A 19,315-nucleotide genomic window follows, 5' to 3' on the forward strand; every position below is an offset into this window, starting at 1 on the left:
TGCTGTAGGCAACACGACAGCGCGGGCGAAGAACGCCAACGTCCCCAAGTCTCTCGGCAGTGGCCTACATGCACGTGATTGTAAAGACATGAGGGAGAGGATGAAAAACGAGACACTGGCAGGAGCAGAGAGGCAGAGATACTTTGATGGAAAGAGGAGAGATATACATAGATGACGAGAGAGAGAGATATTCGTGGGTAGAACGATGCGGAGTCGAGTCTCTACACTCGGTGTCTCCGTGCCTTATTTTCTGCATTGCCTGTCTCAAACTGTGAAGCCTGTATATGCATGCAGTTCCAGGGACCAGTTAGGCAAGTGATGTCTTGATGCGTTTCTTCCTGCCGGTGCGTGCTCAGGCGTACGACCACATTTACGGCAGCATCGTTAACGCGGCCTGGCCACGAGCCCTCTTTCGCCATTGCGTTCTGCGCGGCGACCGCCGTTACCGCGAACAGCTGCAAGGTTTGGAAGCCAGGGGAGACAGCCAGGCTTCCTTATTCTCCGGGGGCGGCCCCAGATCCGCCGGAGACGAGCCACAAACTTCAGGAAACACTCTTTCGAGTCGGACGTCATCAAGCCGGCGAAACGGCTCCTTGGCGGCGTCTCCTACCTCGGGTGCGAGAGACACCTTGGCCGAATCCGAGGAGGACGACGCGTCAAGCGGTCGCGCCTTGTTTGCCGGGACAGGCGCGAGTCTGTGGGAGACTGCGGGTTTCGGAGAAGAAATCATGGCTGCAGTTGTCCGTTTGTTTCTAGCAGAGTTTTCTCCCGACGGCGCACTTGCGTCGCAGAGCGGAACGCATACGGGCCAAAAAAACGCACACAACGCCGTCGAGCAGGCACACTTGTCGCCCTACGAAGCCAGCAAGGGAGACAGGGACACCCTAGAGGGGCGTCGAGCCTCCTCAGCCGCGCGGCGACGATCGTCTGGGGAGAAAGAAGAGAAAGTCTGCAGGCGCGGCAGTCGTGGGCGGAGAGACTACTCGGTGTCTGCGACTGCGAGGGAACACGAAGGCCACACGGATACAGCGGAGATGCCGTCGCCGACAGAGAGGGCCAGCGGTCGAAGGGAGCTCAAGACAAGGTCATTTGGTTTCGGCGACGGCGCCGGGTGGATCCGCGCAGACCGACGGGCGTCCCAGGTCTTTCTGCAGAATTCCGTCGCCCCCGGCAGTCGTGACATGAACGCGCTGAGAAGCGAGTCCGGCCCGGGGGGCGCTTCACCGGGAGCTGGGAGAGACAGGAGTCCGTGGCACATGGAGACAGGGAGACATAGCGACCTCCGATCTGCATCTGCCCATCCTGGTCCGAGGACGAGGTACACCCGTCAGGAGACAGATCTGTATATCTCACGAGCTTCGGACCCGGCCTCGTGGTCGACAGGGGGGGGAGCGAAGCCCGAATCCTGGGTCGCTGAGTGCTGCGCCTCTGCTCCGAATATACGGCGAGACATAGGCCCGTATGGCGCGAGTGCTTCGCACCTGCAATCTCTGCCTTCCTCGGGGCGATCCTGGACAAGCAGCACCCGAGTGGTAGATGGAAATGGGTACAAAGGAGCGGAGGTGCCGACTTGCCAAGTTGGCAAACAATTGGATGCGGCTTTTCTCCGATCGCTCTTTCTCGAGGGAAATATTGACCTCGGCCTCCCCACGATCGCTGGTGTGCAGGAGTATAGCGTGAACCCCTGCGCCGCATGCAGAAACGCAGGCACCACCCGCCAGCGGTCGCCTCTCGACCCGGCGTCTCCTCAGGAGTGTCCGCATGCAAAGGACCAACGCGCTCTCTACACAGCTGCCGCTGATGTGGACTTTGAGCAATACACCTTCCAACCCACAGGAGTCGTGGCGAGGATTCGGCGCGCATGCGGAGCTGGCCGGGGAGTCGTCGAGGCCGACCGCCTCGCTGACAAGATTGTCCAGAGATTCAAGGAACAGTGCATCGACAATTTGAAGGACCTCCTCATTCGCGGAGTCAGGAACCTCGGGCTCCGGTTGAAGGTGAGCTCATCATTCGAACATGCGCCGCGTTTCTAAATCGCCCAGCAAGTGACGGGTCTCACGAGACGCCATCAGCATTGCGAATCGGCGACAGAAATCCACTCACGGTGCTACAGTGGAATCGTCATCCAGGGTATCTGTACCTAAACACATACGTATATTTATTTGTATATGGCCTACGCGTGTGACGTCAAATTTAGGTGTATGTGTTCATAATTTGCGAAGCCTATCGACCTAAGAATGGGAATGCATCTGCGTTGAGTCCGACGTGAATAGCGGTGCGTGGAAACAGCTTTGGGGTGTTTTGGTTTCCAACGCAGAGCGACATCGTTTTGATCTCGATCTCTTGTTATGTTGGTCAGTTCTGCCGCCAGCTGGGCCCGGAGTTCGGCGACATTGCGGCGGAATGCAGCGTCATGGCGGATGATGCGTCTCTGTACCCTCCAGAGGGCTTCCTTCGGACGCAAGGTCGGCTGAAACCCGTCAGCGTGCATGCAACTCAGGCGGCGCTGTGGCCCGAGGGAAGCCGCGATCCTCGCGTGAGCCGAGAGGGCGAACCTGTCGTTTCTCAAACGGCATTTGCAGATGGTCCTCTTTGGACCGACGTCGCCGCCAGTGTCGAAGCGTAGACAGAAGATCACGTCCGGACCTCGCTGGCGGGAAATGACGTCTCTGGACAGTCTCTACGGGGGCTGAAAGTGCCGAGGGAGTTCTGCATTGAGTCCAGCGACCCAGGTTGCTGAAGAATGAGTCTTGGCAATGGTCACAGTTGACACCAGATATGTCCCGCCCCTACGTTTTTTTATGTAAGGAAGATTCACAGCGCTTGCTGTGCTCCGCAGCCTTTGTCAGGCGCCACTCAGTCTCATACCTCCTTTGTCCAGCCACCAGGGGGGGCGAGGGCAAGGTCGCCGAAGGCAGGAGAAAAGCAAGTACGCTTCAGAGGGAGTCAACATAAATCTCTAATCTGGCAGAAACTGCATTTGGGCACTGAGTGTGCTGGCTGAGGCGTGTGTGTGGCTTGTGTATTTCTTCGAAAAAACGGCGCCGCAAAGGCGAGCCGAAGCGCAGATGTTGGCGACACTCCGGCAACACCAACAAAGCAAACGTATCGTTCGACATCTTCCATGGTGTCGACCCCTCAATAATGCAGAAAGGAAACGAGGTCGATTCAGAGAAGTTACATTGACGTATTTACGGTTTTGACACGCGAAACAGGCCAAGAGTGGGGTACCTCCCCAGAAACACCTGGTCCTTTACGCCTAGCGCCTGCACGCGTCGCTTCTGAAGGTTCAGCATTTCTGTGTGTAAAAGCATACGTGAGTAACTGAGTCGGCCTGCATTTGGGCGTGTACGTACCGGCGCGCAGACATTCGGTCCCGCCTCTTCCCTCAACTCACGAGTCGCAGCTTTTCTCCACCACCCATACACAGAGGCAGTCGGGAGGTCGGGCGCAGAAGACAGCCGCTCTGTGCACGTATCTGTTTCTAGAAAAATGGGAAGCTGGAAGATGTGTGCCTCTGTGTCGCGCCTGTTTGGCGTGGTACGCTTGCTGGGGCTCAGGACGCATTTGCTTTGCTGGCACACGCAACTCATGTAGGATGTATCGAGACTGCACTGCATATTCCGAGGGGAAAAACCTGGCAGTACAACTCTACGGGGCGTAACTGAAACCGTTCATCCCTATTTGACAAAAGCACTGAGACAGAAGCGAGAGAAAAGGGGTGCGTGGCACGAAGACAAGCCGCACTGGAAGCTCTTCTGATTTAAATCAGCGGAGTCAAGTATTAGATTAGTTTCGCTTCCGGGGTCTGTAGGCAGTTAACAGTCAAACGACAAGCCCCGCGAATCTGCGTGCAAGTCAGGGCGGGAAGAAATAAGACTAGACAGAGAAGGGAGGGCCACAGTGACGAGGGAGAAAAACGCGAAAACTAGGCATCTTTGCCTAGACGCGCCACAAGGAAGGCCTCGACGAGTTCCTGCATGACAAGGGGATCCGCCAGGTCCTTTGCCTCCCACCCTCTCGAAACGGAGACGTCATACATGCGTTCAATGGTTTGTGTAGAGATGTCAAAGTTGCTCCTCGCCAAACAAAGGACGATATTGCGCACGCGACTGATCGCAAGACGCATCTCCTTCGATACCTTCTCGTGCGTCGTCTGCACATGAGCGTAGTTCATCGTGTCCTTGGCCGAGGTCTTCATCGGCAAAGAAATCCAGATATACCCTACACATAACGCACAACTCACGGACATCTCACACGACATGCAAGCCATACGTACGCATATATAACCACGGTTTCGTTGCTATATACCACTCGAATATTCCTTTCTCCACTGATAGATGCCGAGGAAACCCAGACGTCGACATCATTTCATACAGATATAAATGTGGAACGATGAATGGATTTCCACGTGTGTCTGTTCACATGACACAGATGAACACACGAGGGGGTGTATTTTGCGTGTACACGAGATTCAGAGCTTGAGTTGAGAGAAAGTCGTCCGCGAGAAGTTCCTCGCCAGTCATCTCGGCTCGCAAAAACGAACTGCATCGAGTGGTGACATTCTCATCGACAGCATGTTCTCTTGTCACGCACATTTTCGAGCTTTCTTTTGCTTGTTGTCTCCGAGTCCAGCTTTCTGTGTAGCCGCGACCGTTAGGCCGTTGTGCCTTCGAACTCTTATCCCGTGCGTACGGTGTGACTTGTTTTATTCTCTTCTTCATCGATCTACGCGTTCCTCCCTCCACTTACCGTTGAGGCCGAGAACGACTTGGACTCCACAGGAGAGCTGCACAATGTGGTGGCTCTGCCGCTGAATCTGCTGAGGCGCCACTGCGAGAAAAACGCCGTTCATCAGTCGCCCGTACCGCGTGCTTCTCGTGTGCAGAAGAATTTGGCCGTCCGCCTAGGAAAGAAACATCACGGCAAGACGTGCCATATCCGTGAAAACCTCTGCAGTTTGTGTGGCATTTTTCCTGCATGTTTTTGGTGTTTATACGCCTCTTTACGCAGTTCGCAACAGTGCACTGGTAGTGGCCAACGGGAGCCAGTTTAAAAGCCACTTTGGACAAGGAAGAGATTCGATCCCAGTTACCGAGATCTCCAATAGAGGCCGCACCAGCTCAGGTGATATACAACCCTCACGTGGAAACTCAATGTAAGTGTGCCTCTCCTTGTAAGCATGTTCAACGAAGAGACGAGAACAATGGCACAGCTACGATTGAAGGCGAATACGACATCAGAATTTCAGCAACGTCGCCCTAGGTTCGCTGCCCGTTTGCCTACTCGAACGCGTTGAACCTCGCAGCAGATGACGTCTCCGACAACGAAGAAGTTCTGCATCTCCAACATGTCCTCGTCGAGTCGCCGCCGATGCTCCGGAAGGGAAATTGCGGCGAGGGCCAAACACGCGGCCTGGCCTGAGTTCACGTCCACTAGCCACTGAACAGAGGGACAGAAGCGAGAAGAACTGTGTTCTCGTGCGGTTAATACGAGCGTTAACAGCGATCCATACACAAATCAGATAACAGCTGAAGCGAGACTCCATGTTACACATTATAAAATGATATTCCTTGGTCTTTATGAGCTACCTTTCTCTTGGGAGTATGGACTCCGAGTTGTACTGGTGTTTTGTATCTAAAATGCCTTTGTTTTCCAGATCCAAGTCTATTTTCGAATATACACGCATCCGTTTCTGGAGATTAGCGACTAACCGTTGAGTTCTGGGCTGAACAGTGGATTCGGAGACAGGAAGAGACAACCAACGACTTACAGCAGTAGAGCGAAGCAGAGACGCAGATACTCACCAGGAAAGAGTGTAAATGTGAATAAGTGCAAACGCATTCTTCTAGCTGCCTTGGAAGATGTGTTTTTATGGGATCTTCTGCAGGGGAAAAAAATATATCTCATAGATTTGGTTTGTTCTGTTTGCATCTCCTATTGTGGTATTTATCTAATTTGACAGATGCATTCGTGATGATTATATTAGAATTGAGATTCCAAAGCTAAAGTGTTGGGATTGTGATGTCACGCAGTGAGTAGCTGAGACACACCAGCCGTGAAAAAGTCGCCGAACAGTCGGCACTGACCTCCGGAAACCTAGATTCCCCCCATCTGTGTACTTCGTAAAGGCAAACGGAATTCACCGAAAAGACAGGAAATATACCTTCCCGTTCAGGATGTCTGTGACTCGTCCCACAACGACGTCGCCGACGCTGCCCTGATACCGAGACCGCAGGGGTCGAATGTACACCAGTTTATTCACCTGGAAACACATCGCGAAAAAGCAGAGGCGAAAACGCGATGGATCGTCTCAAGAAAACACGTGCATATATATATATATAAATATATATATATATATATATTAAGGTGGATGTATACGTATGTGCGTACATACATGTATGCATGTACATACATACATACATACATACATACATACATACATACATATATACATACATACATATATACATACATACATATATATATATATACGTCCTGCGTATTCATCTGTAGAAATGTACGTGGGCATGAACATTTGGCGCATACTGTGTACACATAAAGCATATGGATGTAAGTGCTGAGGTGGTTGCGTTCCCAAATGACTCTGTGAGTGAATCCGTGCGCTTACCTTTTCGAGGATTCCGCAGACCGCGGCAAATATTTTCCCTCCTTTTTCGTACGTTCCATGTCCGCGCATGCATCCTTCCTCCACAACGATCTGTTGGCCTGGCACCACCACGCCGAGACCCGGAATATCCCCGGAAAAGACGCTTTTTCTCTCCCGGTCGTCGAGGGATGCAGCCGACCACCGCATAGCCTCTCCCCGCAATCGCTTGTGAGTCTCGTGCGCTCCCTCTGCGTGAGCAGAAGCCGAAGAAGTCGAAGAAGCCGAAGAAGCAGAAAAGGCAGAAGCCGCGCTGCGAGGGCGCCGTGAGGAGGCGGCACCCAAGGGGGGAAAGTTGTCTGAGTCTGTTTGATTAACCATGGTGACGAGCGGGGCAGGGAGCGATGTGCCGAAAGGGAGAAACGAGACGAGGGGGAACCTCTGGACGCGGCAGCAGCAAACAGGTTCCAGGCGTATCAGACACTGAGCATGCCACCGCAGAGACTCATCTTTTTTCACAGGAGAGAGCCCTACAACTGTCTGTCGACCGTCTCAGCAGTGGTTCAGTGCATGTACCGTTACGAAGAATCTTCCACAAGGGTAGTACCTACACATGCGCAGGTAGGTATATGCTTGAATACGAACACAGGTGTTGACTTGGGTTTTAAGAAGTCGTTTGCGCACAGATGCACATCCAGTCGCTAAGGGGTTCTCCGAAACTTTTTCGCCATCGGAAGACAAGGAAATTCGAAACGTCTGCTGAAACAACTGAGACGTCGCACCTCCGGAAAAAAAAGCGTCAGAAGGTTGCCCCGCCTAAACAAGAGAACCTCGTGGTACGCCGAGCGTAAAAAATCGTCTCCATGTGGCAGCATGCAGCTTCAAAGTCCGAATTCGCAGGCACAACGTCGATGTGCAATGCGAGAAAGAAGTGCTCAACGCAGAGACTGCCGCAAGTTGCGCTCCTCGAGTGCGCATGAAGCAACTTGACCTGGTTTCCTGACACAATGACTCCAGGTAAATCGAAAAACAGAAAAGAGAACCGAGAGACTCACAACCGCCTGGCTTCTGCTTTTCAGTTCTAGCGGAACACGGCCGAAGAAGAGGAGCGGCACACGGGAGGCAACCCATGTAATGCAATTCTACAGCAGGACTGTGGAGCACGAGTTACGTAACGACCTTCGTCTCTTCGCCATTTCGGCATTCTCTCTCTGTTTTGATTCCCTAAAGAACATCTCATCACAGAGGGACGGGATGAAGGTGTTGGACATCGGCAGAGCCGAAAACCCCTGCATGCATGCATGCGTCGGCTGCCCGCCGCAAAGGTTCCTGAGATGGACAAGCGGTGACATAGAGAAACGCGCGAGTTCGGTGTTCTTGTTTGATTGTCTCCCTACTGGGAGGGTGTATCAAGTGTAGAGAAGTATGCTGAACGATTCGGCCGCTGTGTTGCATCTTTTCAGCGTCCAGAAAGCGCGCTTGCCTCTTCAAGCTGTAAGGAACCTGGACGTCTCGGCTTCGCGAGAAGGTCTCGCAGCGGCCTCCCTTGGAAATTTTTCTCGTTTGAAGAAAGTCCCCATCAAATCGAATGCAGACTTTCCTGTGGAGGCTTCTGCAGTGTCCGTTCTCATAAGCAGATGAGTCTGTGGTTCATGTTTCTCGTTGTCCTGTTTACCTGCCCCGCGAAAGCAGTGTCCAGCAAGAGACGAGACACGTGACCGCGGCACAAACAGAGAACGAGAGACTGAAGGGAGGCAAGGGGCGCACATGCGCATGAACGATTCCTATTCATGTATGCTTATGCGCCTGTGTATGTGTGTCTAAACCAACGGATGCATCTTCACAGAATAATTCATACAGGGAATGAGGGTCAACGCGCACCTGGTAGGTAAGCCTTTGCAACAAGAGTTACATGTAGACTCGAAGGATATTATGACGTGAGACTGGAGGCGATTTGTTTGTCGCACGCCAGATGGTATGCAGAAGAGAAAGGGTGGGTGTCACATTTTAAGGAGTACCGGGGATATTAGGTCCTGCTGGCGTACGGACTCTACGCATCTCCCACCTTCTCATGCTGTTCGAACGACATAAGATACTGGGGGATTTAGTGGTATGGTGGGGCTTTTCTGTAAAGAGAGAAGCAATGTTCTCTTTTTGTGGAAACAAAGGAAACTGTTTAGAATCGAAAAACACTCAACGAGCGCCGTGGCGTAGGTCCTGAAGTTCTTTGGTGACTGCAGCATTCCATTGCCGTGGAGGTTTGTCGTCAGTTGTTCAAAAAAACAATATGGTCAACCAATGAATTTTTGGGTGCATGGAATGATGAATTTTTTTTCGGACTAGTTCATACTGCAAATCTCTCAGCACATAATCAGCCTAGTGAAGCCTGCATAGGGTGGCGTCGTGTGCGACCGTACCCCGGGTCGGAAAGACCCCTTTGAAAGGCCTGTTGGGAACTTGCGCTGCTGGGAGCACACATACGTGCATGTCGATAATATATACATTTCTCGTGCCTTTTTTGTAAGGATATCAAAACAATGAAGTTGACGACACGAAGAGCACGTATAACGCAAATTGAAATACGAGCAGGCGGTATCGAGAGTTATTCTTGGTGTGACGTTCGTGTATTCCCACTCGGAGAAGCGTGCAAAGAACCTAGTATCGAAGACCAGCTTCATTCTTCTCGAGTGCCGAGCTCCACTTCCCGCACGATCCACGTCTCCCGGATTTTCAATGTCCATGAGAATCGGTCCAGCGACCGTCGCGTGTCTTTGGTACTTCTGCTGACGTGTGCACATGTGAGGAACCACTGCGCTATCAAACAGATATCTTCGCTGGAGACCATTTGCGGTGAGCAAAGTAATGAAATAGACAAAACCCGTCTCTCAATGGAGCGGGAAGCGATGAATTTGGGAATGTCTTTAGATGTCAACCTCCCCCGACGAATACCGCATTCGCGCACAGTGGAAGGTGCAAAGCAGGCAAAAAAACGAAGCGGTGTGGCAGTGCTTGTCGCAGACCATCTCTCGTGTACAGCGATCTCCCATACGAGCATAGTGGAAGTTTTCTGAGTCTTACAAAAAGTATCGTAGAAGTTGCTAGGTGCTGTCCGCGTTCGCTAAGAAATAGGGGGGGTCCAAGTCTGCTAAGGATCTGGCGGCCTACGTCGGACCACATTTTCTTGTTTTCCTTCCACGAGAACTCTGATTATGTAATTGTCATCACGCATAACATGACTCGCGAACATAAAAAGACTGTAATTAGAGACTTCATCTACCGCTTGGAAATCTGTAGTCGTCGTAGGAAGCGAGTCAACGAGATGCTGGTCGAGCACGAGGCCGCAGAACGCTTCGCGGTAGCCACTTTAGTTAACTGCAACAGCTGTCACGTTTTTCTGAAGCTCATGCCCTCCTCCAGTATGGAACTGATTGATTTTGTGCTGGTAAGAGAACTATGTCGGTGTGTAAACGACGGAACAATCGTCCGGTCTGCAATGGACACCTGAGAGCTAGTCGACACCCTAGGCGTGTGAAGGTTTTCGCGCGGGGAAACGAAAAACGGTATCTATTACGCTGGTCTCCGTCGAGTTTCCCAAGACCAAAAAGAAAAAGAATGCTGGTTTCGATGGGAAAAAGGCAATATTAAGTAAAAGACAAAAGTGTAAATGTGTAGAAGTATGTGTATTCAGCCGTACGTTGTGTCGTATATAAGCCTGGTAGCGTAGTGTTTTTGTGCAGCGGACGAAAAAGCAGGGGATGGTGATGTCTAGCATTTTCTCTCAGTATGCAGGGAATCTCTGTGGTGGTAGTGAGCTGGGGCCAGCTTTGGAGAAGTTGAGAGAGGTCAAAAAAACAAAAAAAAGGCATATTATTGTGTTGAGGACGTGGAAGCAAGCAGCAATTGCCGGAACCATCTGTGTCCCTTCTTTTCCGCTTTTTTCATACACATCTTTTCGCTGCCAACATTCACGTAGATGCCCCATGCCAGCGCCTGGTCCCGCAAAACATCCAGAAGCCACTCTTATTCGACCTGTCGGCTCTCGCTTCTCAACACGTTCACTCTTTTCCCGTACCTCGTGCTTCGTGTTTCGCCCGTTGAAAAAAGACAAGCCCGTTGCAGTCAATCCGCCTCTCCGCTGAATCTGAGAAGTGACGTTGTCGTCCGTCGGCCTGTCTGCCGCGCCATCGCCTCCAGTTTTGTGAATGCGTCCTCTGTGTGTGGTGATGTTTCTAGGCGAATCCATTTTTGTCGATGTTTGCGTGTTTGCGTGTTTGCAATGATGTGTATGTGTATTCGCGTCATGTGGTTGTAAGTGTCTTTCGTGCGTGTTCGGTGATCTTGCGTCACGTGAGTGCGGCGTTTCGAGTCCAGGAGAGGTTCCGAAGAGTCAAGACAGAAAGGCGACTCACCGTCACACTTGCAGGGGCATTCACCTCTCCGCAGTGACATGGTTTCGTGGCACATTCCTTGGCGTGAAGCGCTCTCGGGAGTCGCCCGTTACCCGCGTTCTGAGGACTCTGGGGTTTCTCGTCTGTCCCCACTGTCAGGCACCCCCATGTTCCATTTTCGTCTACCATCGTGCGTGTTCCAGCTCCCCAATTTCTTCGTTGCTCACTCCCGCAGTCGCTGCAGCCCCTGCGCGCTTTAAGAAAAACTGTTCCATAATAACCCCATGCGTGCCAGTTCCACCGCTTTAGCATCTGTGGGTTATTTCCGCTCACATCCCACGTCACACTGGGAATCTGCTTGTATATACATTGCTTTTCTGTCGCACCATTTCCGGCGTCGGCACATGGCTGTGAGAGCAGATTTCCTCTCTGGAGAGTCAATCCTCGCGCTGCGTCGCGTTACTCCGTGTAGCAGCTTGGGAGGCAAGGACATCACGCTGTGTCTGCGCTTCACTCTTCTGTCTGTGTTTAAGGGTTGTTTCGCCCACTGCGTATGTCGAGAAAGACGCAAGAACAGCAATCTCTCCTTCTTCCTTTAACGGACATGCATTTGCATTATGCACTGGTGTATACCTTCCTGTGTACCAGCACTCAGGATATCTATGAGTCTATTCCGGGCACACCTTGTCTTTTACAGGGTGTGAATTTTCTCCCACTTTGCCAAAAATTCTCCGGTTTAGCAAATTTCTGGATCGATAGTTGACCAAGCCAACGACTACCCCTTCACAACTCCAGTCAGTACAGTTCAGGCGTATTAGTGTGCATGTATATAGCTAGATCAATAGGCGCTAGCAATACTTTGCGCCAGCGAAGCAAATACCTCAGGCGGCAACCTTCGCACGGTGAATGTGCTCTGCCTGCTTGGCCAGAAGACGGAATTGACACGCTTCCGTGGTGAAGAAGAACAGCCGAGGACCTGCACCTCTTTCGTTCTCCGCTTTCCCTCTTCGCCTGTTTCCTTTTGAGAGACGCCGCCAGTCGGTGTCTGTTTTTTTATCATTTGTGGGGTAACCTCCCGCGTCGGAAGCCTATATATGCGTGTATTCATGTACAGTCGGCACCTCTGAAGGTTCAAGAACGCATCTTTCGAATTCCCGACCAAGTGGGCCAGCGGAACTTTCAGACTCCTCTCTGCAGATCCCAACAGGGTCTTTGCTGGCCGCCTTGGTTGTTTGAAAAAGCGAAGCAGCGTCTGTCTAGGTGAGGCCGAGGCCCTCTTCCCCTTGGTCTTTCAGTGCGGCGTGGAGTGGAATTCGCGTCTCCGCGTTTCTTCAAAAATGCAGACAAAAATGTCCATAGGGACTCAGCGTAACTGAGTGGCAACACCTGTGGCCAGGCTCATTGGGTCTCCGCACTGAGGGTGAACCGTTCACAAATACAGTTGTGGTCACTTCTTCAACATGTCTCGGGTTGTACAGTATACAGATATGTACTGCGTTTGATGTTTGAAACCGCTGATTATGTAGGTGTGCAGTGTATGTATAGCTCAACAGCTAGCAGCTTGGCCACTTCAGCTTCTAATGAATAAGAATAGTAACTATGACGCCGCCGCCCCCCCAGTCTGCCACATCCATAGCGTAAATCTAGACGTTCGTGTGAGTATAGCGAGTCTAAAATCCGGCTCGAAGGCTGTCCCCGGTGTCTCTCACAAACCACTGATGTATTATGTCACTGATGTCTTCGGCACGTGCAGAAACTGTAGTGGGGAACGTTCAGCATGAGTGGCTGCAGAAAGACCCACATAGGAGGCTGCCATTCCAGTGTGTGCGTTTCGGTGCAGATAAACCATGCACTCCCTTTAATCAAAATAGCCAGCCATAGGTTGTGACGAGCCTGTCCCGGCGAACTGGAAACGGCGACTGTTTTGCCTCGTAAGCCGAAATTATCCTTGTGGTTTTCTCAGTTACTGCGGTCGCTGCGTCGTGCGGATATTCTGGGAGCCGTGTTGTGTGCCTCAGGGTTGTCGGATTTCAGAACAGACGACGTTAAGATGCATTTCGTTTCGTTGATGTGTCTGTATCTAAATGGAAAAACTGTAGGGAACGAAACAGCGATATGTCGCAACCACAAGTCGCTGTGTTGTGCCAGTTCATTTACGTCTACAAGGCGGTTCGGCGTATATACAGGCAGTGATGCATTTGGGGTGGGGGGCTCTTTATTTCAGGTCCTTCATTCTAACAAGCTTTGGGCCAATCAATGTGCTCCTCCCTCTTGTTTTCCCTAAATGCCAGCTGGTCGGGCTTTTAGCAGCCATTCTCCTGGAGAGAGATTCCGCGTTATCTGTAGGGCGACTTGTGGTTGAACGCCTCTTGCTGCGTTATGATTTGAGAAATAACCGTGCACAGAGGTTCAGGCTCCAGGAGTGCTGCCGTAAAATGCTGCCGACAAAGTCGCCCTCGTCAGGAGTGCACTCCTGGATTTTCTGTGAAAGTCTGTACTCCTTTCTGTTTGTGGCTGCGTGCCACCAGTGCAGTTTACCATCATGTCTGTTAAGGTCCTCTGGTACCGGGGGAAAGTGGGGAGCAAAAGGGGTGGAGTCGATTTATGCGCTTCGGTGGTTGTGCGATTTTTTTTCAGGGAAACGAAGAGAACTGCGACACCAATATCAGCTGATGTGTATGGTAGCGTAAAGAAATACGTGTACAGTGGTCTCGTTCACAAGCACACAAAAAAGTCGGCGCGGCTTGGACAGAGGGTGGCTGTGTGGTGGCGCCATCTTTTCGTGGCGCCGACTTCCGTGACGGGTCGTGGGCTTCCAGCTCGAGCGTTTGGATCCTGCAAGCTTAAATTTGGAGAGTGGCTCGGTTTTGGGGAGCACACGCGCAGTCGCGACGTTTTCGCCCGTGGCGTGGTCTGTGCAGGGACGGCGAGAGGCTGCGTCAGCATCCCGAATTTTGGTCACTCGGCGGGTGACGAGTCGCGGTCTTTGCCCCACTCTCCGCGTTTCGTGTGACAAAACAGACCGAATTTCTAACGCAGAGAACGCCTGTGTTTTTCGGCACGCGCGGGCGGCGTTGAGAACGAGACAGAGATATATGAAGTATATTTCTGGTCTTTTGGTGGGGGAGGAAATGTTTTGAGGCGTCTGCCGTTTTCTCCTCCGTCTTCGGTCTGTTTCTTCCGCCTCCACTTTCTCGCTGTGTGGCCCGCCGCCTCTCCGGTTCTGTCCCTTCGTTCGATGTTTTCTCGGTCTTTTCCGGTTTTCGTCGAGTGTTCAGCCGTTTCCCACGCCGGATTTCCATCCACTGGAGAAGTCCACGCGCCCAAAAAGTTCTTCAAAAACGCGGGAGTGAGCGCCGCTTTTGTTGCCCCATCAGTGGATCTCCCCCCCCCCCCTCCCCGCGCCGGCTTTTTTGGCCCAGCCTATGCGATATTTGCATATCGTACGGGTATTTCTGCATTTGATCAGCGGTATACGCGACGTTCTGCGTCTCAACAGTTCGCGTGGTCCGATTCTCCACGGTTCGCATTTTTTCTGCATTTCTGCCCCGTTCCCACGGCGTCGTACCCGGTCCGTGGTTCCCGCAGAAATCACGCACTTGTCTACGCAGGCGCGTCCCTCCGTCCTGATAAGGTGTCACTCCCGTGTCCTGCAGATATCCTGTTCTTCGTGACATTTCGGGAAGGAAAAACGCAGGGGTCGTTTCCTCCAAGCCGAAATCTGTGCACTGCGACCGTTAGCTCTCGACTCGTCTTCGCAGTGGTCCACGCGTGCATCTACCCAGCCAGGGAGTAGACCCTCTGCACAAAGTTGTGGAATCGACGGAGAATCTGAGGTGTTCCCTTTTCGCTTCGTTGTCTGTTCCGTTCCCCACCTAACTTTTTTATTCGCGTCGCACCGTTCAGGAGCATCCACCCTCCCGTGGCTGGCAGCGCATCCACAGGCACACCCTTGCCCACGAAGCCGTGTTCATTTACCATCTAGAACCATGGCAACTGCGTCTCCCGTCGTTGCACCGTCCTCGCCGGCTTCTGCTCCGTCCCAGCCGAGCCCGATGCCCGCGTCGAACGCGGGAGCCGACGTTCCTGCTTCGGGAACTGGAGGCCACCAAGCTGCGGCAGACCACACAGCTGGAAACGCAAATGTCAGTGGTGGTGTGTCGGGAACGACTACGGCGCCTGCTGGTCAGCGCCCGAACGGCGGAATGAATGCGGGCGCGGCGAACTTTGTGTCGCCTTCGCTGTACGTCGGCGACCTGCATCAGGACGTGACGGAGGCGATGCTGTTCGAAGTCTTCAACTCGGTGGGTCCTGTCACGAGCATTCGTGTCTGCCGCGACACGGTCACCCGGCGGAGCTTGGGGTACGCGTACGTGAACTACCAGGGAATCCAGGACGCGGAGCGCAGCTTGGACACGCTGAACTACACTGTGATCAAGGGCCAACCTTGCCGAATCATGTGGTGCCACAGAGACCCGTCGCTGCGGAAGAGCGGGAACGGGAACATCTTTGTGAAGAACCTGGACAAGAACATCGACAACAAGGCGCTGTATGACACTTTCAGTCTGTTCGGCAACATCTTGTCCTGCAAGGTCGCCGTTGATGATAACGGTCACAGCAAGGGCTACGGCTTCGTCCACTACGAGAACGAGGAGAGCGCGCGGTCGGCGATTGACAAAGTGAATGGGATGCTGATCGGCGGCAAGACTGTGTATGTCGGCCCTTTCATTCGCCGGGCGGAACGCGACAACCTCGCGGAAGCCAAGTACACGAACGTGTACATCAAGAACATGCCTTCCGCCTGGGAAGACGAGTCCCGCCTCAGAGAGACCTTCTCCAAGTTCGGCTCGATCACTTCCCTTGTGGTCAGGAAGGACCCGAAGGGCCGTCTTTTCGCCTTTTGCAACTTCGCTGACCACGACAGCGCGAAGGCCGCTGTGGAGGCGTTGAACGGGAAACGCGTGACCGACGCAGGCGCGATCAAGGAGGGAGAAGACAGTGGCGCGGAAGAGAAGGAGGAAGAGGGACAGAAGCGCGAGGGCGACCAGATCTTGTTCGTCGGACCTCACCAGAGCAAGGCGCACCGGTCTGCGATGCTTCGTGCCAAGTTCGAGCAGATGAACCAGGACCGCAACGACCGATTTCAGGGCGTGAACCTGTACATCAAGAACATGGACGACAGCATCGATGACGAGAAACTGCGTCAGCTGTTCGAGCCATTCGGCTCCATCACGAGTGCCAAAGTGATGCGCGACGAGCGCGGCGTTTCCCGGTGCTTCGGCTTCGTGTGCTTCATGTCTCCGGAAGAGGCCACCAAGGCGGTCACTGAGATGCACCTCAAGCTTGTCAAGGGCAAGCCGCTCTACGTTGGCCTCGCCGAGCGTCGCGAACAGCGGCTGATGCGCCTGCAACAGCGCTTCAGGCTGCCGTCCCTCCGGCCTGCAGCGGCTGCCCTCCCGGGCAACGTTGCAGCTGCCGCAGCAGCTGCCCAGCTGCAGTACGGCGGCGGAGCGCCTCAGCTCCAAGGCTTTGCCGCCGGTCCGGGTGCGATGTATGCGCCGCGTCCCCTCATGGGCTTCTCGCCGCATCCGCACCAAGTCACTGCGCCCATGCTGCCCTGGAGACAGCAGCAGGCTGCAGCAGCTGGCGCACAGTTCGCCTCTCAGGGCGTCCCGATGCGGCCGCAACTGGGCCCCCTGCAGCACCTCTACGGGCAGACAAACGCTGCCGCGGCGGCTGTGGCCGCGGGCATGCATGCAGCGGCCGCTGGCGGACCGCCCATGCAGATGCTCCAGCAGCAACAGCGCGGTGGCCACCGCGGAGGCATGGGCCGCCAGGGCGGCGCAGGCCCGGTTCTGAACGGGAACAAGCAACACATGATTGGCCCGAAGCCTGGAGCTGGACAGCAGCAGCCTCAGGGCGGACCTGGCAGCTTCAAGTTCACTCCGCAAGTGAGGAACCAGAGACTGGATCAACAGATGCAGCCGCCGGCCTCTGTTCCGGCCCCGCACAACCACCACCAAGTGATGATGGAGCAGTCTCAGCAGCTCCTCATGAACCCCGATGCGCCGCTGACAGCCGCCGCCCTTGCGGCCGCGCAGCCTTCGATGCAGAAGCAGATGCTTGGAGAAAAGCTCTTTCCCCTGATTGCACGCTACCAGCCTGAACTGGCCGGGAAGATCACGGGCATGATGCTGGAGATGGACAACGCCGAGTTGTTGATTCTCCTAGAGAGTGAGGCCCAACTAAAGGCCAAGGTGGACGAAGCTTTGAGGGTGCTTCAGCAGGCGAGTTGAATGCAAAACCGGTGAACCGAAGAGACGCAGAGAGACGCGAATCCCTCTGGCATGCGCACCAGGGTTCTTGCCTGACGATGTTTCCCTGCCTTCGTTCTGTGTCAGTGCTTCGGCTCTGTAAGACGCACTGGTGATTGCGAGTGTACAGAGAGTCGTGTAGTGACAGGTAGGCATCGGCCTAGGCTCCGACTGGTCCTGTTCTGTAGAAACATCTGTTATTTGAAGGAACGTACGATGGAGGCGGTTCCTGTGGAAGCCGAGGACCGTGAAGGAAAAAAGGAAAGAGAAGGCGGACAGCTTCTTCCGCACACTCGAGGCAGTCTGTCGGGGTTGGTGAAAGCCAGGAGTGACCGGTGTCGCGGGGTACACATCTGTACGAAAAACGCGGCACTCGATTGTGTTCTCTCAGCTTGCGTGTTTGTGTCATGATGTCTCCAAGGACGGAGAGGAGGAGTGAAGTGCAAGGTATGCGACAACGCTGAGAGCGTGTAGTGGAACATGGGAAGAAAAACGAATGGATGACTGCTTGAGCGGTTTTTCGTCGTGGCCACAGCTCGCTATGCGATTCAGTGGCGGACGCGTCTTCGGAATTCGAGGCGGAGTTCGTGAGGATGGCACATGCTCGCCGACAGTCTTGCCCAGTCGTCTTCTGTAAGCTGTTTGTTTTGTAGCGGAGAGACTACAAGGTGTTCCGAGTGTCTTCGCGCACTGTTTGGTAGAGTTCCATTGCCTGGGGGGAGGTCGCTGTGGAACAGGAAGTGGTCAGTATGTCTGTCGGATGTATCGCAAGGAGACAGGCAATACGGAAGCGAAGAGTGGACTGGGAAATTGAAGCGACAAGTGAGAGACATATTTGGGGAACGGGGTAAGGGTGGTGAATGATCGGCTGGTGGGGTTAATCAGGCGAAGGTTAAGTTCTGCACATGGTCAACGAAGAGAAAAAGACCAGAGTATGGGTGAGCTGCACACATGCACAAGGTTGAGACAAAGATCGGTATGGAAGTGATTATTTCGCGTCCACTTTGTTTCTCTCCTTGGGTCCACTAGTGTATTCCCATAACAGTTGAATTCCCTTCGACCGTGAACGTATCCCCTGGGGACAGATTTGACATGAGCTGCATGTGTCGGTTTCTGGGAGTGGGGCAATCCCTAATCGCAGGGAGCCCCGGTACAAAAGAGCAGAGAACTGGAGACTGCTCGGCTCCCTCAGTGGGTCGTTTGCTTTCCGTGTGTTGCTTGGATTACGACATTTTCCGCCGTCTTTGGAAGCAAAGCAAAGAACTTGGTGCGTCGGCACCACCCTATGGGCCTTCAAGTTGTAAAGCAGCGGAACAGTTTGAGCGGACGCCGATTAACCGTAGGCGGGACGCGAGAGAAACGTGAGGTCTCCACGCAGCAAGCATCAATATCGAAATGGTCATCGAACATCATGTGTTTTCTTATTACTCGAATAGCAATCGTATGCCTGTCCGAAGGGTCGAGCAACGGCAGGGTTTTGTTTCTTGTCAAATTTCAGCTGTTCTGCCCATGATAAATACCGAGCACACCCGCGTCAGATTTAGTAGTAGGAATATGCTCTTGCTGTAGTAACAACTTCGCCCAGCAGAGCAAGCCATCTCATTCTCAGGTTTAATTTGCACTAGCTTAGCGAGAGCTGGGGGCTTTTTCTCTTCCCGGAATTGTCGGTATATGCTTGTTTGTTAAACCGGCACGAGTCATAGAATCAGCACGTCTTATGAACGAAGTTCACGGACCTGCAGGGAGAGTGCCTTCGCTGTTCCGTAACCGATTGTCTCTAGCGGTACGTGTATCCCGACGTTTTTCTGTTTGCAAAGATGTGAGCAGATAGGTCTGGACAGCACAGTCAATTGATCAATTTAAATGTTCGAGCGAATATCGCTTCAGTGCTAAGCATGAAGGACCCTTGCCAGTCGCATTTTTTCGGAACACCCCCGTAAAAAAATCGGGCAAACTGCCGAAGGCGTTTTTAACCGCAAAAGTTGGCAACCGTTATTCATTCCCAT

At 53.2% G+C, this 19,315-nt stretch overlaps 3 protein-coding genes across 3 annotated transcripts in view; 2 read left to right on the plus strand and 1 right to left on the minus strand.

Moving 5' to 3' along the window:
* Window positions 1–3,117, plus strand: part of TGME49_224870 (hypothetical protein) — a gene marked incomplete at its 5' end in the record, with an annotated part of 36,476 nt that extends 33,359 nt beyond the window's left edge. Inside the window, 2 exons of the mRNA XM_002366120.2 lie at window positions 357–1,997; window positions 2,360–3,117. Coding sequence (XP_002366161.2) covers window positions 357–1,997; window positions 2,360–2,626 — 1,908 coding nt within the window. The 3' untranslated portion in view covers window positions 2,627–3,117. The remainder of the gene's footprint in view (window positions 1–356; window positions 1,998–2,359) is intronic.
* A 221-nt stretch (window positions 3,118–3,338) lies between these two features.
* On the minus strand, window positions 3,339–7,835 carry TGME49_224860 (exosome component 2, putative). Its single transcript, XM_002366119.2, has 5 exons — window positions 6,632–7,835; window positions 6,167–6,265; window positions 5,287–5,442; window positions 4,753–4,906; window positions 3,339–4,224 (listed from the first exon to the last, which is right to left on the minus strand). Exons 1-5 carry the CDS (start codon window positions 6,986–6,988, stop codon window positions 3,929–3,931), a joined length of 1,062 nt encoding a protein of 353 aa, XP_002366160.1. The 5' UTR covers window positions 6,989–7,835; the 3' UTR covers window positions 3,339–3,928.
* Window positions 7,836–10,461: 2,626 nt separating this feature from the next.
* On the plus strand, window positions 10,462–19,304 carry TGME49_224850 (polyadenylate binding protein, putative). The gene is made up of 3 exons (XM_018780067.1): window positions 10,462–12,255; window positions 12,836–12,926; window positions 13,633–19,304. Exon 3 carries the CDS (start codon window positions 14,985–14,987, stop codon window positions 17,289–17,291), a length of 2,307 nt encoding a protein of 768 aa, XP_018635961.1. The 5' UTR covers window positions 10,462–12,255; window positions 12,836–12,926; window positions 13,633–14,984; the 3' UTR covers window positions 17,292–19,304.
* Window positions 19,305–19,315: the final 11 nt, after the last annotated feature.

This window comes from Toxoplasma gondii, chromosome X, assembly GCF_000006565.2.
Source record: "Toxoplasma gondii ME49 chromosome X, whole genome shotgun sequence".
In the NCBI taxonomy this organism is placed as follows: domain Eukaryota; phylum Apicomplexa; class Conoidasida; order Eucoccidiorida; family Sarcocystidae; genus Toxoplasma; species Toxoplasma gondii.

What these genes read in the sequence shown, in the direction of transcription:
- TGME49_224860 (XM_002366119.2), bottom strand. Translation starts at nt 6,988, where the DNA reads ATGGTTAATCAAACAGACTCAGACAACTTTCCCCCCTTGGGTGCCGCC. An exon ending in TCTGCGGAATCCTCGAAAAG is followed by an intron (nt 6,266 to 6,631) that starts GTAAGCGCACGG and finishes ATGTGTTTCCAG; the next exon opens with GTGAATAAACTGGTGTACAT. An exon ending in CAGACATCCTGAACGGGAAG is followed by an intron (nt 5,443 to 6,166) that starts GTATATTTCCTG and finishes CCCTCTGTTCAG; the next exon opens with TGGCTAGTGGACGTGAACTC.
- TGME49_224850 (XM_018780067.1), top strand. Translation starts at nt 14,985, where the DNA reads ATGGCAACTGCGTCTCCCGTCGTTGCACCGTCCTCGCCGGCTTCTGCT.